At 37.0% G+C, this 27,671-nt stretch overlaps 1 protein-coding gene across 3 annotated transcripts in view; it reads right to left on the reverse strand.

Annotated features, from left to right (window-relative positions):
• KCTD8 (potassium channel tetramerization domain containing 8) overlaps positions 1-27,671 on the reverse strand; it is a 251,564-nt gene that overhangs the window by 199,223 nt on the left and 24,670 nt on the right. Inside the window, exon 2 of one of the 3 annotated variants that reach the window (XM_060655139.3) lies at positions 5,766-5,820. The exons of the other annotated variants lie outside the window; for them this stretch is intronic. Within the exon in view, the coding sequence (XP_060511122.1) occupies positions 5,792-5,820 (29 nt within the window). The 3' untranslated portion in view covers positions 5,766-5,791. Of the gene's footprint in view, positions 1-5,765; positions 5,821-27,671 lie in introns of those variants that run through there. 3 annotated transcript variants of the gene reach the window in all.

Here is a 27,671-nt window from a genome sequence, read left to right on the forward strand (position 1 = left end):
AACTATAATTCTTTGTTAACAGAAAACAAAAAGAAACAAAAAATAATCCCCTCAAATGACATATACACAAACAGCAAGGCAGGGTTTCATATATTTAACAATGGAGAAATTAGTGTGAATATGTTTGAATCAGAAAAACCTGAAATGATGGGGCGCCTGGGTGGCTCACTCAGTTGAGCCTCTGATTTTGGCTCAGGTCACGATCTCACGATTTGTGAGTTCGAGCCCCGAGTCGGGTTCTGTGCTGACAGCTCAGAGCCTGGAGCCTGCTTCGGATTCTGTGTCACCCTCTCTCTCTGACCCTCCCCCGTTCATGCTCTGTCTCTGTCTCAAAAATAAATAAACATTAAAAAAAGTTAAAAAAAAAAAAAAAAGACCTGAATGGAAAATCTCTAACCATCATTTTAGCATTACAATCTTTATAAGTAAAATGACCGACACTGAATAAAGTGACATTTGTATCTACCCACAGGGGACCCCACGCATTGTCTGCAGCTGCACTGCATTGACAAGGCCGCACTGGGGGAGCAGTTCACACCCTTTCCTGGGCAGGAAGGCAAGGTTCTGACTCAAGTGGTCTAGCTGTAATGGCTTGGCGGTGGCCAGCTCAGCACCCATTTGGAGAAAGTGATGGGGAAAGAGAGGCCTTCCGACACTAAGAAATAACGGTGAAGTTATTACATAACACAGGAACATTTTACAAAGTGGAGACAAGTCACTGAGCCAGCGATTTGAATATGTGGGAAAATGTGTTCAAGAATGTGCAGGGTGTCTTGATGAGAACTGGGTACACAGAAGTGTTGAATCACTGTCTTGTACACCGGAAACTAATGCAGCACGGTATGTTAACTACACTGGATTTAAAACTTAAAAAAAATAAAAGAGTTATAAAATATTAATAATTATATTTAAAAATATTGAGAAACGGGAACCCTCTTGCACTGTTGGTGGGAATGCAAATTGGTGCAGCCACTCTGGAAAACAGTGTGGAGGTTCTTCAAAAAATTAAAAATAGACCTACCCTATGACCCAGCAATAGCACTGCTAGGAATTTACCCAAGGGATACAGGAGTGCTGATGCAGAGGGGCACTTATACCCCAATGTTTATAGCAGCACTCTCAACAGTAGCCAAATTGTGGAAAGAGCCTAAATGTCCATCAACTGATGAATGGATAAAGAAATTGTGGTTTATATACACAAATGGAATACTATGTGGCAATGAGAAAGAATGAAATATGGCTCTTGTAGCAACGTGGATGGAACTGGAGAGTGTTATGCTAAGTGAAATAAGCCATACAGAGAAAGACAGATACCGTATGTTTTCACTCTTAGGTGGATCCTGAGAAACTTAACAGAAACCCATGGGGGAGGGGAAGGAAAAAAATAAAAAAAGAGGTAAGAGTGGGAGAGAGCCAAAGCATAAGAGACTCGTTAAAACTGAGAACAAACTGAGGGTTGATGGGGGGGGGGGGGTGATGGGTATCAAGGAGGGCACCTTTTGGGATGAGCACTGGGTGTTGTATGGAAACCAATTTGACAATAAATTTCATATATTGAAAAAAATAAAAATAAAAGCAAAAAAAAAAACAATTATATTAAAAAATATCAACATGTGTGGCATGCTGAGAACCTAGTTGTTCAATTTTCAGGAATTCTGTGAGTCAATTAAACAAAACAATTATTAAGCACTAAATTTTATAAACTTACAAATAAATAAATTGTTTTAAAAACAAACAAACAGGGGGCACCTGGGTGGCTCAGTTGGTTAAGCATCAAACTTAATTTTGGCTTGGCTCATGATCCCAGTGTCGTGGGATTGAGCCCTACATCAGCTCCATGCTGAGCATGGAACCTACTTAAGATTCTCTCTCTTTCTCCCTTTGCCCCTCTCTCCTGCTGGCACTCTCTCTCCCTCTAAAAAAAGAAAAAAAAAAATATATATATATATATGTATGTACACACATACGTACGTACGTACACACACACACACACAAACCAAAATGAATCTGCATGTGGAAAAAAGCTTTCAGCAATCTTATTAATTTAGAAACAACTGAATAACCTTCATTATCAGTCTTCTAGTTTATAGTATATTTTAAAACAGCAAGTGGTTAGAATAAATGATAGAATAGAGTACCTGAGAAATAGGAAAAACCAACAAACAAACAAAACTGTCAACTGAACGCCTGACATAAAAGTCGATAGGAGAAAAGTCATAAGAATCCAAAGCATAACTATCGGGGGTTTTTACTGCAAATTCCCTCAGCCTTATATATTTCAACTGCTCCTGTGGCATCATTTTATTAATAGCACAAAAAAATGACTAGTATTCTTTTTTTTTTAACATTTATTCATTTTTGAGAGACATTTAGAGACAGAGCACTAGCAGGGGAGGGGCAGAGAGAGAAGAAGACACAGAATCCAAAACAGGTCCCAGGCTCCAAGCTGTCACCATAGAGCCCAACATGGGGCTCAAACTCACGAACTGTGAGATCATAACTTGAGCTGAAGTCAGACACTTAACCAAATGAGCCACCCAGGCTCCCCTGACAAGTATTCTTAAGGAGACCTTAATTTTAATCATTCTCCAAAAATTCTAAACTGTACGACACATTCCTTCTTACTATACATATTACACCAATTCTAATGTAGTCTGTTTTTCTTTGTTTCCTGAGAGATTGTTATAAACAGTTAAAGTACTAAGCACTTTGAGGATATAAAGTATGATCTCTTGGAGGAGAGGGTGTCTCAGTTGGTTAAGCGTCCATCTCTTGATTCTGGCTCAGGTCATGATCTCACAGTTCGTGGGTTCGAGTCCCACTCCTCACTGACAGAGCACGCGCTCTCTCGTGCTCTCTCTGCCCCTTTTTCTCTCTCTTTCTCTCAAAGTGAATAAAAAATTCAAATTCTTAAAAAGTCTGATCTCTTTACTCTGTAAATTATATAGAAAGTGTGTTCAAGCTAATAATTATGGCCTTCTTGTCTGACAGAGCTCAACACCACTCGGGATTAATGCCTTGTGAACAAATATTGACTAAACATAATACTAATCACAATAATGATAAACAGGCATTGAGCTCTTTCTGTGGCTGAACACTGGATCATACTCTTTGCCTGTTTTATCTTATTGTGCATGATAAGATTTCTGTGATATAACAAGAATTACTATTCTCACGTTTCAGCTAAGAAAACTGAAGCATACAAAGGTTAAGCAACCTGCCCATGTTCTTAACCAAAAGGGACAGTTGCATGTATGTTGTGATCCCCAAATGTGCCATTTTCCAACATGGTTGTACAAAGTAACAAGTGTGACATAACAGTTTCCAACATCAAATATGTTTAGGAAACATAGGGTCGGTTTAACAGATTTTACACAGGACTTCCAAGTGACTTTAACATCCTAAGGGTCACTAGGTCTCCAAGAAGGGTGAATAAAATGTAGAATAATGTTCAATATATCCCACAATTATTTGATAATACATTCCATTTTTCTTTTTTTTAAATTTTTTTAACATTTATTTATTTTTGAGAGAGAGAGAGAGTGTGAGCAGGGGAGGAGCAGAGCAAGAGGGAGACACAGAATCCAAAGCAGGCTCCAGGCTCTGAGCTGTCAACACAGAGCCCAACGCAGGGCTCGAACTCACGAACCATGGGATCATGACCTGAGGCAAAGTTGGCCACTTAACAGACTAAGCACTCAGGTTCTCCACACATTCCATTTTTTTTCTTAAAACATCTTGAAAAACTAGTGTTTCTTGGAACAAACTTGGAGAAATGCTTATTTATAAAGTACAATACTTATTTTCCTACAATCATTAGTTGTGACATCCTTTGATATAAAGCTGAGAACATAATGCCAAAAAACACAATTTACAAAAATAACTCTATGTTTTTCCAAATGTTTTCCAACACATGGTGTTATGGATAGACTTGTGTCCCCCAAATAAGATACATTGCAATTCTAATCCCCAGGACTTCAGAATATTAATTTATTTGGAAATAGGGTTGTTACCAATGTAATTAGTTGAAATGAAGCCATAGTGCAGTAGGGTAGGCCCTTATTCTCATATGACTGGTATCCTTATAAAAAGAGGAAAGAGAAGAAGAGGACAGGAAGAAGAATGTCATGCGAACACACAAGCACACAGGGAAAATACCGTGTGACAGCCAAAACAGAGACTGGAGTATTGCTGTTGCAAACCAAGGACTGCGACAGCCAGACCAGAAGCTAGGAAGAAGCAAGTGAGGAGTCTACTCAGAACCCCAACGCGGGAGAATGGTCCTGCCAGTACCTTGATTTCAGACTTCTCCAGAAATGGGAGAGAATAAATTTCTGTTGTTTTAAGCCACCCAGTTTTCGGTACTTTGTTACAGCAACTGAGGAAACGAACATTCATGAATTACAATGAGATAAAATTTTGATACATTGAACATGGGATAAAATGAATATTTATGGGGCACTTGGGTGGCTCAGTTTGACTTTGGCTCAGGTCATGATCTCACGGTTCCTGAGTTCAATCCCTGCATCAGGTTCTGTGCTGACAGCTCAGAGCCTGGAGCCTGCTTCAGATTCTCTGTCTCCCTCTCTCTCTGCCCCTCCTCTGCTCACACTCTCTCTCTCTCTTTCTCTCAAAAATAAATAAGCATTAAAAAATATTTTAAAAATAAACACTAGAATACTTCTAGCAAAGCACCCTTAATAATAAGACAGAGCAAATAGGGGCGCCTGGGTGGCTCAGTTGGATGAGCGTCCGGCTTCAGCTCAGGTCATGATCTCACAGTTTGTGGGTTCAAGCCCTGCATTGGGCTCTGTGCTGACAGCTTAGAGCCTGGCGCCTGCTTCGAATTCTGTGTCTCCCTCTCTCTCTGCTCCTCCCCCGCTCATGCTCTGTCTCTCTCTGTCCTTCAAAAATAAATAAAAACATTTAAAAAAATTTTATAAAAAAGAGCAAATAATTTTGAAAAGAAACTTGAGAGCAGGTATGCATGTGGTCAGATGAAGACAGATTTACTTGTTTATGTTATTTTTTAAAGACAATCTAGAGTAACAAATGTAACATCTATCTGAAACTCAATTTTCTTATCTGGAAAATGGGGTTACCAGCTCAAACCTTGTAAGAGTATCATAGTGACTAACCGGGATACACCGTCTATGAAAAGCAAGCAAGATAAATTCCTACATTAGCTACTTTCTACTATCAATATTATTTCTCCAACCACCACCCTTGAGTTACCTCAGAAAACCACAAAGTCATTTTAAAATTGTTATTTTAGTGAAGAAAGAGTAGATATTATAAATAGGTTCCCAAAGTTATAATTTCTCAGATGTAGTATCCATAAAATATTATGCATTAGCTTAATGGCTCAGAAGAGTTAGTACAACTTCTAAAAGCAGTACATTTACTGGAAGACAGCATAGAGCCATACATCTTCAAAAATTAGCCTGCCATGAAAGAGATTCCTAGAAAATCTGCTTCTTTGATTAACATGGTAGGCAGACCTTGGCCTAAGATTACAAATTTTAAGTGTTTAATTGGATAGAACAGGAATGAAAAGGAAAGCACTTACCACCATGACATTCAAAATACAATGTAAAATTAATGTCATCATTTTTCCAGGCATATTTTCAAATTATCTAATATGATGTAAAGATGTTTGCCTAAGACTTAATGCAGATAATCTCTATTTATTCAAAGGGCTTGTCCAAAACACACACAAAAAATTATCTCTTTTCTTTCTTCTGAGCCCTTTCTTCCAGGTTTCTTACCTTGTCATGATCATGCTTCCCTGCTATTGCAATTTATTCAGGAGTTCAAGGCCTATAAAATGAATACATAATGCAATAAAATATTGCCTGTATGCCATCTAGAAGTCACTCCTGGGTAGACGATGCTTACTCTGCTCTTATATTTTGCTGTTTAATACAGTACCCTTTAAAAACTGTACCTGTTACATCTCATCAAGTCCATGCCAGTATATTGCATCAATATATGAAAGACCCTCAAAAAGGAAGCTTTACGGTATAACTTACCTAAAAGGACAGTGAAAAGCATGAGTACATCTAAATGAGGAGGCAGACTACAGTACTTGCTAAATTTTAAGAAGCTCGTACATATGCTATAGTAATAACTTACTGAATTAGCATCCTTAAAAACTAAGTAATTGTATGCAAGTGCATTTCCCAGGTAACTGAAACTTGCAACTTTAAAAGATTAAAATTTGGAAAAGGAATTCTCACTCCTACAGATGGAAATCTTTGAAATATATGACCTCCTCCTGCGATTTCTAGTGGGTAAGTAAAAGAAGTACTTAAACTTCAGTATAACATTAACCTCTAAGGTTATAGCCACATAAGGAATAAGATGGGCTATTACAGAAATCTGCCGAAAGGACTAGGTTTCTCCCAAATCAATGCTTAAAGAGCAGTCTGGAAATCTAATTGTAGCATTGTTACATGTGAAAAATGTCATTATGCAATCAACAGTATTACCATACCCACAGAAAGATTATCTAGGTAGTTGTGGTAGAAAGAATAATGCCTCTGGCCAAATGTCCACCCCCTGGTCCCCAGAACATGTGAACAGGTCACCTTACATGAAAAAGAGATTTTGCAAAGGTGATGAAGAATCTTGACAGGGGACAGGGGGAGGTAGATAATCAAGCATTATTGAGGTAGGCCCAAATGTAATCACAAGGGTCATTAAAAGTGAAAGAAAGTGGCAGGAGAAAGGGACACAGAGAGGCAAAGACAGAGAAATAGAGAGACTTTTCTGCAGTGTTACTCTGCTGGCTTTGAAGATGGAAAGGAACCGGCAACCAAGGAATACGGGCAGCTTGTAGAAGGTGGGAAAGGCAGGAAACAGATTGTCCCCAAGAAACTCCTGAAAAAACACGGCCCTGCTGACACCTAGATCTTAGCCCAGTGAGACCCATCCAGACTTCTGACCTCCAGAACTGTGAGATGTACATTGTTTCAAGCCACTAAGTTTGTAGTAATTTGTTACAGCTGTAACAGGAAACTAGTCTGGTGTTCTTCAGAGTACTGAAAAAAGAAAACTGAAAAAGCACAAAAGATTGGGAAGAGTTTTTACTCAGTATAGCCAAAGGAAAGAGACCTGGAATTACTCTGGTTATCAGAAAGGTACGCTCTTCTTTTTCAGGAGGTGTCATTGCACTTTTAAAAAACTTGGATAAAAAATTCCAGAAGATAATGTAATTACTTGTGATCTGCTTCTGTGCTCACCACGCAAACCATTAATGACCAAATTGTTTCTAGGATATGAAACAAGGGGGGGAAAAGTGCTCTGTCTGGTGAAATGTAATATAGAAATAGCATTGTCTCCACTATAAGTGAGACCAAAGTAGGAAGTGTCCCCTGATCCTTGTGAGTCCATTATAAAAGATGCATCCTGACAAAGAGACTATTTGGCCAGCCATGACTGAGGATCAGATTGATAGCCATTCCTTCTGGGGTCTCCGTGCCCTGCCACGATCCCTTTGTAACACCTTTATCTCGCTTCCTATTATTTTGATACTTCCTTGAATAGATATACTGGAAATCGTTTAAAATATTTTGAAACTGCTTTGGGGGCATTATTGCAGCAACATAAAGATAGTAACTATATTTTGAGGGCTTGTTACCTACCATGCACTATACTATAAACTTTTCCAATCATAATTTCTTCCAGTCCTCAAAAAAATTTCCAAGGCATCACACACATGAGGAAATGATACTTAGAGCAGTTAAGTAACTTATCCAAGATCACACAATTAATATTGAACCAGAAATTGAATCCCTGTGTGTCTGACTTCAAAGCTCTAAGATCTGAATGACGATCACTGTAATACAATGATGTTAGGGACTACTTTTGGCTTTTCACTCACACAGCAAATTGCCCCTGTAGCTAGATTTTTGAAATTCATTTTTGGTGTCTTTACCAGTTTTTCCTACCTTGTTATCAGAATTTAACTTATGTCTCCCACAGAAATTAGGAAACAAAGTTTATTAAAAGTATGTCCAAATTATAGCTCATAGGCTACTACTGTCTAGGAGAGCACTTTATCTACAAGTAGTCTTTTGCAGAAGTATCAGCCTTGAAAACAATAATACCATCTATCCTAGTAAATTGGTGACTCAAAAGAATGTGTCACACTGCTTTGGAATCTCTGGGTGTATGTTATTCTGGTTAGATTATAAACTACTTAAGAGAAAGCACCATGCTCTATTTGGGTTTGTATCCCAGTCTATAACATATCCTTAAGAAACATCTTCTCCCTGAGGCCTGAAAAACCAACACCCACTGGAAAAAAAAAAAAGTCTCCTTACTTGTGGGAAGCTGGTAGCATTAGCAGATTGTCTACACAGTATCTATTGTCCTAAAGAAGCTTCTCTAAGGTCTATGTGCCTTTTTCCAAAGCTAGAGACTGCAAAGTACAATAAGAAAGAAGAACATCAAAGATCCTCTAGTTTCCTGGAAATTATTTGCTCTTATATTTATGTGTCAAATGAGATGAATTTTCTCTGAAGTGCCGTGAGTTTAAAAAATTATGTTCAAATGCCATTCAAAGATCCCTAATTTCTACTCTGAGAAAAAGGAGTCAAAAGCCTATCCCCTTATTAAAGAGCCCCTAAGCCTATAAAGTATTTAACTTGTCTGCAAGGTAAGACATCTTCACTCATTAATCTCAGTCATTAAAAGAATAATAATAACCCGGAGCCTGGACCTACTGGGACAACTGAATAATGTCACTTTTAGGCAGAGAACCAGAAGCTCAATTAACCTGTGAATACTGTTTAAACTATTTGATCAGAAAAAAAAAAAAAAATGAATAGTAAAACTATTTGGTCTAGTCTGTATCCCCTGATGTCTTGAAATTTCTGTCTCATTGTGATTTTAAAAATTAAAGCACAGTGTTTTCCAGAAAATCCATCACCCTGACTTGAACAAATTCTAGACCTATCCAGAGATGACAGTTATTAGCTTTCAACACACATCTGATTTATTAAATGAGTGAACAAATAAATGAATGATGAAAATGTAAGTTGATAAAGTACGTGACATTAGAGAAAAGAAAATCAATCTGAAGTCGGTGTTGTAAAGGCTGTATTTAACTTATCTTTACAATTCAATTTGTTTAAATGAATATAAACCAGTAGACCCAAGAACAGGAAAAGCTGATTACAAATGTTAATTAAAGTATTTAATTTTGCTGGGCATGATGAGCTACATGAAAATATATAAATTCACACTCAGATAATTCTCAGAGAACTGCCACGCAAGAAAAAAAGATTAATTTCATGGCAAATTTAGGTAATAACATGCTTTTTGCCTGATTGGCCATGCTTACATAGGTATAGTTTTGAATATATGTTATTAGATATGTCATAACGGTAAGGCAAAATAAGTGTGCAATTGTTAAGTATTTGTTTTCTCTTTTTCCTTTGTAATGTTTATTTATTTCTGAGAGAGACAGAGACAGAATGTGAGTGGGCTGGGGCAGAGAGAGAGGGAGGCACAGAATCTGAAGCAGGCTCCAGGCTCCGAGCTGTCAGCACAGAGCCTGACGCGGGGCTGGAACTCACAAGCTGTGAGATCGTGACCTGAGCGAAGTCGGACGCTCACAGGCGGCCCAAGTATTTGTTTTCTAATCAAGAAGTTAAAATTAGTCTTATAACAGGCTTTCAGCTATGGAAAGAATAAGTCATGGGGATAAAATTGCAGCATAGGAAATGCAGTCAATGGTGTTGTCATAGCATTACATGGTGACAAATGTAAGTTATACTCCTAGTATGAACAGCATAACATACAGACGTGATGAATCACTTATGTTATACACTTGAAACCAATGTAACATTGTGTATCAACTATACTTCAGGTTAAAAAAAATAGTAATAATTTTTTAAAAAGAACACACACACACACACACACACACACGATTAACCTTATTGTTTGCAATATAATGTCAATGACACTAATTGGGTTTATCTAACAAAACTGATTTAACTAACTACTGTGTTCCAGGCATTGTGGTGGCTCTGGGTTTACAAAGAGTAGATACGTCCTGCTCCTCGGTAAACTCAGAGTCTAGCAGAACAGACAGGTTCACAAATATCTCACTTAAACATGCTCTGATGAATGTTATGATAGAGCTCTTTTCCAATGTCTGTGTGAGGACCATTAAGGAACCATAAATTCGCTCATTATTGGAGGAAACCAGGGAAGGCTCTCCAGAGCAGGCATCCATCCATACAAGACAACAATCTTGTATATATACCCTAAGCATCTGTCACTAAAGAATGGCAGTGCAAAGAGGGGACCCTACATGAATAGATGGCAGTGTGAGCAAACACAAGGCTAAAAGTAAATGGCAGCACTACAGACGGTCAATACATGGACGTGGCCAGAACAATGATTTGTAACAGGCAATAATCGGAAACAGGGCAAAAAATAAGCAAGAACCAATGGTGGAACAGTTGAAATATGAACTGTAATAGAGTCCATTCCCATATATCTCTGACCAATCAGAACTCATCACAGAAGTCTTAACATTTCTCGTTCTATACTCTTACAGGTAAGCAAGGGGCCAGATCAATGTCAGCAGTCATGAAGGAAGGTGGGAAACAACTGGGGGTGGGAGTGGGGATATGTTTAGAAGCTATTGGAGAGGATTAAAGCAGCGGATGAAGTTCAGGGAAAAGAGAGCAAAGAATAAAAACAGGCCTTGCTGAACATCTGCCGAGTATAGTACAGTGGTCAAGGCATGGTCTTTGGCATTAGACATGCCTGGGTTAGAATTCCAACTCTCCAATTACTAGCGTGTTACTTTGTGCAAATCAGATTTAATCTCCTTGAGTCCCAGTCTCCTCATCTGTAAAATGGTAAAAACAAATACTGTGTGTCTCCTAAGGTTAATTAAGAAAATGGAAAGCACATGACACACAGAAAATGATCCTAAAGGAGTAGTTATCACTACTGCAATTTTTAAATGGATGAATATCTGGTTTCTTCATGTGACAACCATCTTGTATATATCCAAATGTGGCTGTACTTAATAAAACTCAAATTATTTCATTATCCTTCTTCTCAAACACTCTAACGTAATACATTCAAATATTCTTCACTAGCCAAAGAAATGAACCAAGAATTCAGGGAAAATGATGGCAGCTGTGGAAACATAATTTTATATCTTCTGAATATCCATATAAAAACATACAGAGTCAGTACATAGCAAAACTACAAATCCATGGGCAATATTTACCAAAACTAGGTAACAAGATATTTTGCAAAGCCCCAAAGTAAAAGTGGGTGGGTTCAAGCCACTAACAGCCACAAGACCTTCCTGGGTCCCAACAGGGTCCCAGGATAAGAGCTGAAGGAGCTGGAATGGTTTACTGCATGTGGCTTCTACAAAGGGGCCTTCTAAGTTGCCTTACTAAACAGGACTCCATACTGAGGAAAAATTGGGAATGGGATCAAAATACCACAGGAGAGAGGCAAAAGGGGAACAGCACAAGAAAGCCCAGAAAAAAAGCAGTGTTTGGGAACCAAGCCAGGAATTCTCAGAAAGCAAGACACCATATTATTGTAATGCTTATAGACAAAAGCTACAGACTGTTGGGAAATCTGCAAAATTATCCAGGTTCATTAACAGATAAATTGTGAGGGTGAAAAAAAGTGAGGAGAAGAGGAATGAAGACTTTTGAATATCACTTAGAGATATAGAGTTGACATATCTTCACTCCCAACTTTAAACAAAACGTGATGGGTGTCTTAGTCCATTGGGCTGCCATAACAGGATACCATAGATTTAGCAGCTTATAAATAACATAAATTTATTTCTCACAGTTCTGGAAGCTGGGAAGTGCAAGATCAAGGCACTGGCAGATTCAGTGTCTGGTGAAGATCCACTCACTGGTTCACAGACAGCCGTCTTTTCCCTGTGTCATCACATGGGTGAAAGGGGTAAGGGAGCTCTCTGACACTAATCCCATCCATGAGGGCTCCAACGTCATGACCTAGTCACCTCCCAAAGACCCCATCTCAAAATACCATTACATCCAGCATTAGGATTTAATATATAAATTTTGAGGGGACACAAATATTCAGTCTATAGCAATGAACAAACAGCAACTTGACAACTTGAACTTAGTGTAGTGCTGAAGTAACAGGGAAAGCCCCTGACCCAAAATCTAAGGAGAGTCAGGTGCCGACAGGAAGAGACAAGAGGTGAGTAGTGATGTAATTAACCAAGATACATCTGGACAGTAGGAAGAAGAAATAAAGGGTCAGAAAACTTCTTCATAGGGCCAGACAGCAAGTGTTTTCACCTTTGAAAGCCATACAGACTGGGTCATAACCACTCAGCTATGTCAAAAACAGACATAGCTAATAGGTTAATGAATGAGCATGGATGTATCCCAATAGAAGTTTACTTACTTATAAAAATACAGACCGGACCATGATTTGTCACTCGTCAGCTAGATGATTGGTCAACTGCTAGAGACTGAGAGAGAGTAAAGTCCCTGAGAGCTGTAAATATAAACAGAGTTCACATCTTCCTCCCGGCTTCTCCCCTAGGCACTCAGAGAAAAGATCAGGAAAATCCTGAGAAAGCCTCCCTCATGGAATAAAATAATAATTCCTACCAGAGAAACTCAGATAGTATGATTGGAGTGATAGGGAAGGATTATAAAACCGTCAGGAAGCTAATTAGAACAAGTCAGAAAATGAAGGCTGTAAAGGAACCACAATCAAACATTTAAAATAGAGCAGGGTTCATGGTCCGTAAGATGGCATCTGTCCAGAAACAAAAATCAGCTGCTTTTTGGAGAGTGTAGAAGGGGAAAAAAGTGATAGACAGTGAATTCCCAACAGGAAGACAAGAGATTTGTAGAATCTCTTCATGAACGAATTATTGTTTTCTTCCTTGTTTGATTCAAATAACTGAGATAGTATAAGTGGGTTTCCCTGAAAGCAAAATGTTTCTTCATACCCTGATTTTATATTTAGTGACATATGGTATATGTTTCTTTCCAAGAAATAGGACAAATTTCTGAAGATTAGGCTTTTCGGAACCTCCCCAAACAGTTCACAAAAGTCCCATCACAATATATGCATGATAGACGTATGGTATGACTCCCTATCACTTACCTACCTTTTCTAATAAAGTCCTTGGAAATTATGGGGAAAAAACATGCAACATCTGTTTCAGACGTTTCAATGTTTGATGTAGCCACTGTTGGGAGAAAGCCCAGAATCCTTATAGAAAAAAGTCACAATGGCCTGTTCATAATAGTGCTATAGTTTCCAATTTTAACTATGGATCTCCTTTTTTTCTGTTTATTTAAAGTATTCTGCACTTAACAGCAGCTACATAATCTGAGCATGGGCATTAATTAACTGCTCCTAAAATATATGCCATTCATTCTTAGTTTTGCTACTTAGAAATATCTTTCTAAATGTCTATGCTAAATGTAATACACTGCATTCTTTAGCAACGAAATAGGAATCTCAAACTTTCACATCCTTAGCTTAGAATGTTGCCTCTCCTCAGTTTTCCTGTCTACGTATTAGCCATTTGCTTGCTGATCAGACCTGTCTCTCCAAGGGAACAATAAAAAGTATTAAATTTAAATCTACCATTTTGCTATTAGAAAGAAAGACTTTTAATTTAGAAATTAAAGTATTTATGAGAATATTTGTCTCCATTGTTAATTGCTGGAAAAAATATTAATTGCTTTGAGAAGTATTATTAGTGTGATTTTCAGTTTGGGTATGCAGGAGTAGGGGGAGGAGACTGAACCAACCTCTTAGCCAAGAAAGAACCTCTATTAGAATTCCTTGGAGAGGAGATGTAGTTTAAAGAAGTTCCACCCAAATTTTTATTGTGTGCTTTTAAAAAAGAAAGCCATATCACATTTGCATTAGAGCTAATAATTTTATTAATATATAAAAATTGAAAAAAAAATAAAACAACACAACTCTGCATGCTAGAATCATGTTACATTAACAGAAGTAGCAGAACTTACAGAAGAAAGTGTTTGAAAAGTACAGTAGAATCAGACAGAAAAAAGGAGGGTTTGGAGGGTAGATCTGTCTAGGTTTCATCCCAACTGCACTGCTGAGCAGATATTTGGCCTCAGGTAGGTAGCTTAATAACACCTCAGTTCTTGTGGTTGTAAGAATGAGAAGTATAATGTCCTTCTTCGTAGGTCAATTAGGAGACGTAAATGAAATAACATAAAGGGCCTAAGATAGTACCTAGTACTTGGTTCAGATCCAGCAAATATTCCTTTCCGTGTCCTCATGGGCATGGTGGCAGGAACGGCTGTTGTTATTTCTGTTGCTGTTGTTTTTGGCTAGCAAGAGACTGGCCTACAAACTCTATTTTACCAACCACAAATTTGATTGCTTCATTTTCCGGGTGAATGTTAACATCCAAGTATGTGAATCTCACTGAGGGGGATTTTGTCCACTGGAAGACATTTGGCAGTATCTGGGGACATTTTTTTGTTGTCACGTTTGGGCCAGGGAGACCAGGAGGCTGTGCTACCGGAATCTATTGGGTAGAGGCTAGGAATGCTACTAAACATCCTACAGAGGTCAAACCCCAGAGAAAGAATTATTGGACCCACAATGTCAATAGTACTGAAGCTGAGAAACCCCGCCCTTTATTAATTTGACACATTTACATTGTTTCTTCAGTGAACATCTTTTACACAATGCAGGGTACATGCTTTTCCACTCTTTAGCAATTTTTGAAGTAAACAGTCACAACACTCGGAACGCAGAATATTCCATTAGTAAAATAGCTATGCTGTTAATTATTTTGTTAATTGTCAAGACATCAATGAAAAAGAGCTTCTCCGCAGCTCATTTACTGACACAGCTGTGATTCCCGGGAATGTCTATGAGTATGTCTGCTTAATAAAAAGTGACCCAATTCCTCTGTTAATTTAAACTGGAAAAAGTTCTTGAGAATGGTCCACAAGAGACAATAAACTTTATCTCCCTTTCAAAGCAAACCCAGAATTCTAAAGATAAAGAAAGACTAAAAAGTTACCAGGGAAAAAAAGTAAGTAATAAATGTACCACGAGATTATTGTTTACTTGAATCAAGAATGATAAAGAAATATGGTTTTTTTTTAATCACACTTAGCTATGAACACAAGGTGAGCTGCTTAAAACATAAAAGGAAGAGTGTGGTTATCAGCAATCCATACACCTTCTATACATCTGGAAGTTTTATCCTAAAGAAAAATTTACTTTCTTCTGCAGGTGAATTTACTTTCTTCTGCAGGTGATGAAACTTCTGAATAAGCCTTGTGGCTGGACTTAATAGTAAAATTCATTCAGAAGGAACTTACAGATTTTCATTTGCTGATGGTAAAAACAATATAAATGATATCATAATTTCACACTGAACTATACCTCATAGCATAGTACTGAGTAGATGATTTATACAGGTTTCATCAGACACTATCCATTTTCAACCCAAACAAATAGGTTCTAGTTTGATCTTATGCAATGAACATTGTCTTCTCTGAAGGTCCAGAGAGACACTGTTAACCAATATAGGTAGGCCAGCCTTTTCTAAAGACATACCTATGGCCGTAAGGAGACTATCCTGGGTCTCCCACCAACTCCTCCAACCATACCTCTGGTCACCCACCAGTATATATTCCACTATATACATTTGACTCTCTATATAGTAGCAGCTCCTAGAGTCTCCTCTAACTGTCCTTGCTCCCAGCCCAGCTTTCTTAGAGCTTTTCTTAGTAAATGACCCTGCTTTTTCTACATAATTTTATAGATTCCTACATATACACAAAATGTAAAAAGCTCTTCCCTGACAATCAATTTTACCTCTACATTTATAAGCAAAAAATTAGTACAGAAGCATGGGAAATTCAGAAAAGAATAACGTTTACAAAATCTTAAAGACCTCTAAATACTGTTTAGAAAATATCAATTGAAGGCAATCTCGTTTCATAGTATTATGTGAGGTTTTTCCTCTATAAACCAGGTGTGTTGACCGAAAATAAGTTTAGCAACTGCTTCTGACATAAGCCCTGAAAAGCTTTTCTACATCATTTGCAATACCACAAAAAGTCAACTACAAAATTAACATGGTAATTATATATGGTCCTGCTAATTTAATCACAAAGACTGTCTACTTAGTGATGTCGATCATATTAAGAAACTCTTCATTGTTATATAATTCCCATTAAGGACTGAACTGTACCCCCCCCCCAATTAATGTGATGATGTGCTAGCCCCTGATACCTCAGAATATGACTATATTTGGAGACAAGATTTTTACAATGGTAATTAAGGTTTAATGAGATCATTGGGGTAGGCCCTAATCTGATATGACTGGTGTCCTTAATAGAAGAGAAGATTAGGACACAAACATACCAGGGGCAAGATCATGTGAGGACACCGGAAGAATACAGCCATCTACAAGCCAAGGAGAGAGGTCTTAGAAGAAGCCAACCCTGCCAACATCTTGATTTAAGACTTTTTTGTTGTTTGTTTGTTTAAACTCAGACTTCTAGCCGCCAGAATTGAAAACAAATTTCTGTTGTTGAAGACACCCAGTCTTCATATTTTGTTATGGCAGTCCTATAAACCAATACTAAAATTTTACAAAATTTTTTGAGACTTTTTTGGTAATGTTTTATTTATTTTTGAGAGAGAAAGCATAATCAGGGGTGAGCCAGAGGTGGGGGCGGGGGAGGGCAGAGGATCCGGAACAGGCTCCATGCTGACAGCAGCAAGCCCAATGTGGGGCTCAAACTCAAGAACCGTTTAAGACCGAAGTTGGACACTCAACCCACCCAGGTGTCCTTACAAACTTTTTTAAAAGGGAGAAAACTTCCCACTAACCATAAGCTTTTCCACTCTCAAATGTGTTTTACTAATTTTAGTCTGTCTGCATCCAAAAAGACAAAAGGTAATAGAGCAGATACTACAGTCAGCCAGTCTTCCATTTCTCTTGACGCCTAATATCACATAACTATGCTTACACTAAATTAAGTCTGACAAAGCAGTTAGTTCTGCATTTATAAGTAGAAGGACATGTTTCATTTTGGCCTGAAACAAAATGGTTTTTTTTTTTAATTAATAAAAATGTAAGTACTAACAGGTAGTAATTTACTTTGTCTTTTTCACAACTTAGTCCTCAGAATCTTGAACTATTCTGGACATTGTTATTGCTTAATCAATAGTTGTTGAGTGCTGAAAGAATCAATGAATAGAAAATACTAGTAGCTTCTACTAGATCCTGACAGGATGGCAAACTAGCACAGGGTATTGCTTCTTAGCTAAAAATCACCCTTATAACAAAAGACAGAGAGAATCACAGATCTGAAGAACCTATGTAAAACCATGAGAAAGCTGTTGTGGAATTATAAGACCATGTGGCAGAGTGTAGCTACACACAGTACCTGAGGATTAGTTTCGGAGAGACTCTGTTCTTGCCTCTCCTAGACACTGCTTTGAAGAATCATTGTCTGCTCCACACCACTTGCCAGATAGGTACCAGCAGCAGCTGCTTGTCTATATCAAAGATATCTGATTCGGGGCATCTGGGTAGCTGTTGGTTGAGCATCTGACTCTTGATTTTGGCCCAGGTCATGATCTTACAGTCACGGGATCAAGCCCGTGTTGGGCTCTGCACTGGGCTTGGAGGCTGCTTGGGATTCTCTCTCATCCTCTTCCTTTGCCCCTTCCCTGCTCAACTCCCTCTCTTTCCCAGAAAAAAAAAAAAAAAAAAGATATCTGATTCAAAAGCAATAAAAATCAGCAATCAATAAAAAAAGGAATTGAAAAAAAGGAAAACCAAGTACAATACTACAATATAACATACTAAAAAAAGAAAAATTATTTTAGAAAAGTAAACTCAATGATGTACATCAACAAATATAGAATACTTACAAAGTTCCATTTCAATGGAAATTTATTTTAAGTACATTCATCAAGAAAGAAGAAGTTTGGAAAAATTAACCAATCAATGAATTTGGAAAGTAGGAAAAAGAACAGAGCAAATCCAGAGCAACAAGGAGGAAAAAATAATAAAGACACAAATGAAAATCAACAGAGAAGAAACCCACAAAAAAATCAGTAAAAACAAACCAATTAAAAGCATTATGGAGATTAATAAATAGAATCTAGCAGTTAGTTTTGGGAAAGAGAGAGAAGGGGAAGAGAGAGAAAGAGAGGGAAAGGGGGAAGAAGGGGAAAAAGTCACAGAAGGAGAGGAAGAAAGAGGGGAGAGGGACAGAGGGAGATCATACAAATAAAAGACATAAGTAAGAAAAAATATAGACACAAAAGAACATTAAAATGATAATAAAGGAATATTGTGAGTACCCATATGCTACTAAATTTGAAAACCTAAACAAAACATATTACTGGAAAGGCACAGAATGTCAAATTAGTATGAAAGGAAATAGAAAACTTTAGTAGATCAATAAGTATTAGAGAAATTTAAAAGTAAAGTCTCTTCCTTCCCCAAATCCTCTGGCCTCGCTGATTTTTAGGTGCATTCTTGCTGCTCCGAACTATCAAGGAGCAGATCATTCATACTTTTCAAGGAAAAGCCCCCTTTATACAGCTATGTAATTTTAATCCCCAAATTAGATGAAGACAGAAAAGAAAGGAAATAAGCTCATTCAATTACAAATGCATGTGCAAATCCCAGAATAAAATATTAGGCAAATGAAAAGGTATATTAAAATTAAATTCAAAATGATCAGGTAGAATTATGAGAATATTTTAATACAAAGAATACACCAATATAATTCAACATATCACTATACTAACAAAGAGAAAACATATGATTATTTCAAGAGATAAAGAAAAACAAATTGGATAGAATTTAAACCTTATTTATAATTAAAAAAGACATCCACTCCCTAGGAATACAAGGAACAGCCTAATGTTAGTGATGGTTATGAACTAATACCTAAAGCAAACACGCTTAAACACTACATTTAAGGGGAAAACTTTAGACACATTCCTTTTACAATTAAGACAGGCATTCATACAAAACTGCATATTCAGTTTCAGGGGACTTACAGAATTGAAGGTTGTCCAAGTAACTGCAAGATTATATATGCTCTAGATAGTACTATAAATGTTGGCAAGAGATATGAAAGAAAGAAAGAAAGAAAGAAAGAAAGAAAGAAAGAAAGAAAGAAAGAAAGAGAAAGAAAGAAAAGAAGAGAAAAGAAAAGAAAAGAAAAGAAAAGAAAAGAAAAGAAAAGAAAAAAAAGAAAAGACCGGACAAGGAATAAACCTGTCCTTTGGATAATATGATGGTCTACGACAGAGAGAAATGATAAGATTAGACAAACTATGAAAACAACAAAAGAATTTGATCCAACACAAGATCAATTTACAAAAATTGTGAATGGTTTTCTACACTAGACACTACCAAATAACCAACTAAAAAATACAATGAGACACAAAATACCCTTCATAATAGAAAAAGAAAACCTACAAATAGGAATCAACATAAGGAAGAATAGAGAAAAGTACACTGGAATAAACAAAAGTAAGCAAATGGACCAAAACAGAGACTCAGAGACTCTCCAAAGCATAAAAAAAACAACTTACTACACAAGTAAGGTCATATCACAAAACAAGGTAATGAGTCAAGTGTGGTAGCATAAATTAAGGCAGAAAAGATACATTTCTTTGTAGTAATAAAGTATAGACTTCTGTGTAGTAGACAGAAAAATAAATAAAACTGCAATCCTGCCTTTGAATACCACATACAAAGAGTACTCCAAGATGGTTAAAAGACCTTAATACAAAAAGTAAAACTATTAAGATAATACAAGAAACATCTTGTACAAGGTTTCCCTTGTGGCTTTTGACATCCTGTGATCATAGTGGAGCCTAATCATTTCATTCAACAGCAAAGTGGGCCTTGGGAATTGAGCTAGGTGACAGTGGAATCATAAGTCAGAGAGAGATAAGGGCACATGAAACAATGGAAATTAATTTGCATGAACAAGTTAAAAAGAGGCTAATTCTAAAAATTTTTAAGTATGAAATTTGATGAAAATATAATTTTATTTTTCATATAAGTATAACCTATTTGAATCTGAAATAAATTATAAACTGGGAATTTTCCAATGCTCACCCACAGCAAAGAACAAGTACCTTCAGTCTTAAATTACTGTGAATGCAATTTTATTTGGGATAAGAGATGATGGCCTCTACTGAAAACAATTTGATTTTGACCACTAAATGCCTTAAAGGGTAAAGAGTAGTGGCCTGGAAGTCAGGAGCCTAGGTTCAGGTTCCTACTCTGGCTCTAGCCAGAATTATGACCCTGGCAAAGTTACTTAGCCTCTCTGGCTTTCAGTTTCCTCATCCAAAAGTAAGAAAGTTAATCAAAATCTTGATTAATATTATCATATTAATATTATCATATCAGATGATTATGTAAAAATAATTGTGAAGCAAATATCAGAAAATTCACAGACCTGCAAGACGTCCCTGTGCCCCAGATCAAATAGTTCTAAACTAGCAAACAGCTACAATTCCTTTCAACTCTAAAAGAAAAACAAGGAGAGAAATGTGTGAAGGAAGATTACCAAGTTTCTGGCTTAAGTATCAGAATGCATAAAATGGCCATTACGGAAAGAAACAACATTGAAATTGAAATAGATATTGGTAGCAGTGGGAGAGGAGGGAGATCATGAATTTTGTTCATAAGTTGTTAACTTGAATATAATAAATCAGACATGTCACTCACATATTCACATAGAAATTCTTTTAATTTTTTTAATGTTTCTTTATTTTTGAGAGAGAGAGTGCAAGCCAGGGAGGGGCAGAGAGATAGGAGATACAGAATCTGAAGCAGACTCCAGGTTCTGAGCTGTCAGCACAGAGCACGATGAGGGGCTCGAACTCACAAACCATGAGATCGTGACCTGATTCAAAGTCAGATGCTTAACTGACGGAGCCACCCAAGTGCCCCAGAAATTCTTAATGGGAGCTGAGTTACCAGTAGGTATAGCACTCAAAGAAGTCTGCTTTGGGTATAAATTTGGGAGCCGTCAGCATATAAGTGATCATTGCATCATGGTGGATTAGATCTCTGAGTGACAAGAGAATGGTAAGAAAGGAGACAGAACAAAAACTTAAGTAACTCTAATATTTAAATACTAGGGAGAGAATGATGATCCTACATAGGAAACAAAAAGTAGAGCTGAGAAGATAAGCTTCTTGTGTCCTAAAATTAATAATCCTAAGAGTATCCTTATGAATGGGAGAACAGAAAAATCTTTTTCTTCTGGTCTGGCACTTGTCCATGCTTTTTTACAAGGTTTGGAGAGAGGATCACACATCTGATTCTATCCCCTCAGTTAGGCACAAGCTGAACAGCCATATGCACAGAAGCCAAGAGAAAGTGTGTTTGGAGACAGAATACCCAACAATGGCAAATGTTGATAAGAGGTAGAAATAAGGAAGGAAAGACAGCTACTGGATTTAATGGTATGGATGAAAAACACTGGGCCCCTTGGAAGGGGCTGTGTTAAAGACGTGCTGAGGACAAAAAGCCAGATTGAAGTGTGCTGAGACATTACCATCAAGTAAAAGAGATAGAAATGTTCACTCAAAATACAGAACGTTCTTTCAAAATGGTCACTTGATTAAGGTGCTAATTGGATAAAGATACGGGATAACTTTCAAAAATTCAACTATGTAAGTGGGTAGTTGGGGAAAAATAAGGAACTTTGGTAATATTTCATTATTGTTTTAATCGAAAGAAATCCAGCAAGTTTTAAAGCTAATGGGAAGGATGCAGTTGAGAGAGAGAGGTTAAATGCCAAGAAATGACAGTAATAATCATTAACGTAAGATCCCTAATATGATGGAAGTGATAGGACCCAGAGCATAGAGCTGAAGAACCACCACCCTCAGACAGAAATGACAGTTCCTCTCTTACAGTAACAGAAGTTGGATTCAATTATGGATAGGTTTGTACCATTGGCAGCAGGAAGCTGAATCAATGTAATGGCTTCCATTTTCCCTGTAAAGAAAGAGGCAAAGACATTTGCTCAAAGTGATGGTCAGGAATAGGTGAGGTAACTGGAGGTTTGAAAACAAAGTTGCAATAAGAATATATTGTAAAGATTAGAAGAGTTTACCAGAGAAGCAAAGGGGAACTGCCAGATGGTGCTGAAGGTCTATTTAAGGCTAGTGTTCATGGATTTTTAGTAGAAGTCATCTGTTATTATGTGGCTTTCTCCAGTATCACCTAGGTCTTTTGCTTATAACAGGGGAAAGTTGCTAGTTGGGTCTACTCAGATCCACAAAAGGGATTGGGGGAGAAAAAGAAAAAAAGAAGAAAAAGAGTATTTAGGTTATTTCCAGGAGAGTGACTGCAATTATAAACCTGTAACCTAAATTAGATAATGAGGGCAGTGAACAAAAGTAGGTTGATGAATTGAGAGAAAGTGGCTATAACAGAGAGTGATCACACAAGCTGGCAGGAAAGGATATTATGGATGGGCCATGAGATTTTAAATCAATAGTTTTGAAAGTAGAGCAACTATGAATATATAGCATATGGTCTGTTTGTTGTCTTGAGTTAGTGACCAGGAAAATATTAGAGTCAAAATTTGTCCATCTCCAACCTTTGTGTCACCCCTAGTAATCTATCCATCTAGAGTATTTATTAGCAATCCTTTTTGCATGAAGTTACCTTTTAAAGAAAACAGAAGTCCAAATTCTCATGGATATTGCTACGACAATAATGACCAACTTGATATAATAAATGACTCATCATTTCCCTCCTTCCCCTAAATCAGTCCTTCCTCTCACCTTCTATATGCTTGTGAGTTTTTCTGCGTAGTAAGTATGGAAGCATTAGAGTCACTTTTGAATCTACCTCCCCACCTCCCTTGTATTCCAAAAGCAGTTGAAAAGCCCTAATGGGGTCATTTCTTAACCATATTTCTCATACCCTTCCCCTCTTTTGCCTTTACATTGTCATCAGCTCAGTTCAAACTAGGGCCATCTCATGCCTACACTCTTGCAATCACCTCCCGAAGGCTTTTCTGGCCATAATAATCTACTCCTTTCATGTCTTCCTTTGCCTCTGCATTTTGATATTTACCTTTATTTTAAGGATAAAGATCTCATTTATTTTGTCTCCCCATCTGTACTGTAAGCTCACTGAAGTTAAGGATATTTATGATATAGACATTTTGATGTCCCTCACCAAAGAGTCTAGCCTATAATGTTTACTTGATAAACATCTATGAATTTGACACACTTTTCTCTGACAATGCTGTGACACCCGCTTTGTCAAATTCTTAATACAAAAGATAGAGAAAGAGAGAGATCTGTAGTTTAAGCTTCGAAAGAATATTCTGGTCTCCTGTGCCCAATTTTTGTCAGAATGGTTGTTGACAGATATATTCCTAGGTGACTAGAAATCTATGGCAGATTTCAACCACTTCTCTAAGATGGCCTTTGGGATTTTCCTAACACAGCTGGATTCATGACCTCAGCTTTTTTGTTCAGACTGATGTTCCCTCTAAATCACTGTACTGATTCTACAGAGTGATCTGTATTATTTTATTTGTTCCATGACACCTGGACAGTTTTAGTCTTGATAAAAAAAATGGGTAAAAGCTAAAAGTCTGAACACTTACAGTCTTTAGATTATTAGAAAATAGGCCACTCTAGGCAAAATTATGAAGTACATGGAATTTATTTTCTACAAAGTTCTGCTTTCACTCCATGTTCCTCTCAGATATCTTTCCCTCTATACCTAATTCAGGTATAAAATGTCTATATGTTCTTTCTTCCTTCTATTTTATCAAAATAGCCTCTTTAAGACAGTATCCTATCTCTCTGTGACTATAACCCAGAATACAGAAATGCATCATTTATTAGCTACCAATTTTAATAATTTTAATTTATCTTTAATTCTGAAAGAAATATATGCTGTAATTAAAATATTTGCAAAAATAAATAAATGAAAGTTACTTAAAGTCCTACAAGCTAGAAATAACTGAGAGCATTTCCTTCCAGCCTTTTTAATGCATGAACACTGACTCGCAGCTTTTTTAATATAATTAACAGCATTCTATGCATACAGATCTCTGTCCTGTTTTTTTCACTTAATATTTCAGCAATTTTCTCAGAACCCACTTGTTTGTAATTAAACAGGCTCTTAAAAATTAATATGGAAAGTTGCTTAAAGAATATTCTATAGCACCATTCTCCAGAGATTCTAGTTCAGCAGGGAACAAATATTCAATTTTAACCAACATCCCAGGTGATACTACTAGAAATTATTTAGAATATCATAGCTTTATTGATTTTTTTTGCTCATCCTGGAAGAAGCAACTGGTTGTATCAACTCTCTTTTACCAGCAGCCTTAACTAGCTCTTCTCTGTTTTTCATCATACCAACACTAACCATCCACAAGCCTGGATGAATCCCAGTATCTACCCTCTCTACTTCCACATCCACACCAGAGACTGTCTCCCAGTCATGCAATTTGTTACCGCTACAAATTTATAATTTTCTTTAATTATCTCTAACATCACTAATGAGTTCCTAATTGGTAAATCTAATTGACGTTTGCAGTCTTAATCTACGGTCAACCCTCTGTAGCATGTACACCATTGGGCTTAAAACTCACTTCTTGGTGCTTAAGATTTGTTTTTCCCATAGATTCCACAACCACTTCTCTCTTCTGATATTTTCAGTGTCCACCTGGCCTTTCTCAATATCATTCCCAGGCTCACCTTTACCTACCTTTAACAGCCTCAGCACATTTTCTGCCTCTCCAATCTTACTGACCATCTCATCTCCAGTACCTTTGTATGAGACATCTCTACCTGAAAATTACACAGATAACTCAAATTGAAAAGGTCTAAAACCAACTTCATTATATTCTCCCTAATGATGGGGGCAGGGCCTCACTGCTCCAGGATGCCTAGTTTCATGTAAGGCCATCACCAACTCTGGAGTCATCCTCTATATCTCTTTCTCTCTCACACCTACATCCATTAGATCACAAAGTCTGAGCTAAGATACAGGACCAGATAAACAAATAGACTCCCATGAAAGAGAGTTCCAAGTATTAGATTTAACCAACAATTTCAAGAATAGAGGCGCAGATGAAACAAAGAGTGGTCTGGGGCATCCCTCATGCCTCCCCAGGTCCTTCTTTCTCACGTAAGATATTTACTCTCTGGCTCCAAATAAACAGTGAAAAATTCAAAATAGGTACCCAGAGAAATGAACAGCTTGTATTGGGGCCATGCCTTATAGATACTATACTTATTTACCATAAGTCAGCCTTTAGCCAAGGTTATCTGGTAAAGGCCTTCATTAGAGAAGATCTCTTCTTCCTAGAAATATAATTCATCTATGTACTTGGAGAGCCAGTTAACAAGGAGATTAGACCAAGTCACCTGGCTTCTTTCTCCTAAGGGATCCTCCAGGTTAAGGGAATAAACGAATCATAGGACAACTGCTAGATACTATAAGTCTTTCCTCCCAAAGTTCAATTAATGATATTACTTACACAGCACTAGAATTTATTCCTTACTCCCTATACCTTCTAGAGCACATCAGCTAATCTCTAGCCTGAACCTTTCTAATAACCACCAACTAACCAATATCTTTGGTTACCCCAATATCATATTACTCCACTGTCATAGCTGCTTCTTTAAAATGCATATTTGACCATGTCCCTTCATGATTTAAAACCCTTTGCCTTATACAAAGTACTTTATTATCTTTCCTGTATCTACATTTCCAGATTTCCTAACACATTCTCTGATATCCAGCCAAATCAAACTATTGTCTAACAAGGCTCCCAAGTTCTCACGTGGAAGCCCACCATTCTGTCACTAATTTGCAAAGTCTAATGCCTTCCACAATTCCTGCATTCAGTTCAGGCAACAGCTATGTCCTCTGTATTACCTTCATTCTTTGTAAATAATAAGTAAAATAGTTAGTTTTAGAAAACCTCAACTTTGAATAAAATGCTGTGCCAAGTGATTTATATGCATCATATCACTTAATCCTCGGTGTACCCTATGAAATATGTACTATTAGTCCATTACTTTATAAAAGAGGAAACCAAGGTTTGGAGACAAAAGATTATTTACCCAAAGTCACACAATTATTAACTAAAAGAGTTGGAATATGAACATAGTACTGATTCACTCTGCCTTAAATCCTCTCATGATATGTCTCTACTCGCCCATCACACAGCTTCCCTAATTAAATCAACAAACATTTGCTAAGTGACAATTTGGTGCCAGACACAGTATGAAGCTTCACTGAGTGGGGCACGGAGAGTAAATCTAATTTAAAAATTCAGCTTCGCTAACTGAAGAAACACAATTTTTAATATCATTTTAAAAACATATCTAGCACATACCACCCTTCACTATTTCAACCAAGAAATAGTACTGACAGTCTCTTCAACAAATGGTGTTGGGAAAACTGGAGAACTCCGTACAAACAGAAGAAACTGGACCACTTTCCTACAGTATATACTAAAATAAACTCACAATGGATTAAGGACCTAAATGTCAGACTGAAACCATAAAAATCCTAGAAGAAAACACAGGCAGTAATTTCTCTGACATCAGCCACAGCCACATTTTTCTAGATATGTCTCCTGAGGCAAGAGAAACAAAAGCAAAAATAAACTATTGGGACTATATCAAAATAAAAAAACTTCTGTACAACAAAGGAAACAGTAAAAAAACCTAAAAGGATGGAGAAGATATCTGCAAATGACATGTTCAATACAGGTTTAGTATCCGGAATACATAAAGAACTGATACAACTCAACATCCAAAAAACAAATAATCAAATTTCAAAATGGGCAAAAGACATGAACACATATTTTTCCAAAGAAGACATCCAGATGGCCAACAGACACATGAAGAGATGCTCAACACCACTCATCAACAGGGAAATGTGAATCAAAATCACAATGAGATATCACCTCACACCTGTCAGAATGGTTAGAATCAAAAACACAAGAAACAACATCTTCTGTTGGTGAAGATGTGCAGAAAAAGAAACCCCTATGTACTGTTAGTAAAAATGCAAACTGGTGCATTCACCCACTATGGAAAACAGTACGGAGGTTCCTCAAAAAATTAAAAATAGAACTACCATATGATCCAGTAATTCCACTATTGGATATTTGCCCAAAGAATACAAAAGCATTAATTCAAAAAGATATATGCATATGCACCTCTATGTTTATTTCAGCATTATTTACAATAGCCAAATTATGGAAGCAGCCCAAGTGTTCATCAATAGATGAATAAATAAGGAAGATGGAGTGTGTGTATGTATGTGTGTGTGTGTGTATATATATATATATATATGGTGGAATATTAGCCATAAAAAAAATAAAATCTTGCCATTTGCGACAATATGGATGGATCTAGAGAGATTAATGCTAAGTAAAATAAGTCAAACAGAAAGACAAACACCATATGATTTCACTCATATGTGGAATTTAAGAAACAAAACAAAGTAACAACAAAAAAGAGACAAACCAAAAAACAGATTTGTAACTATAGAAAACACACTGATGGTTATCAGAGGGCAAGTGAGTGGGGTGGGTGGGGGGAGGGGTGAAACAGGTGAA

Source organism: Panthera onca, chromosome B1 (assembly GCF_046562875.1).
Source record: "Panthera onca isolate mPanOnc1 chromosome B1, mPanOnc1 haplotype 2, whole genome shotgun sequence".
NCBI lineage: Eukaryota > Metazoa > Chordata > Mammalia > Carnivora > Felidae > Panthera > Panthera onca.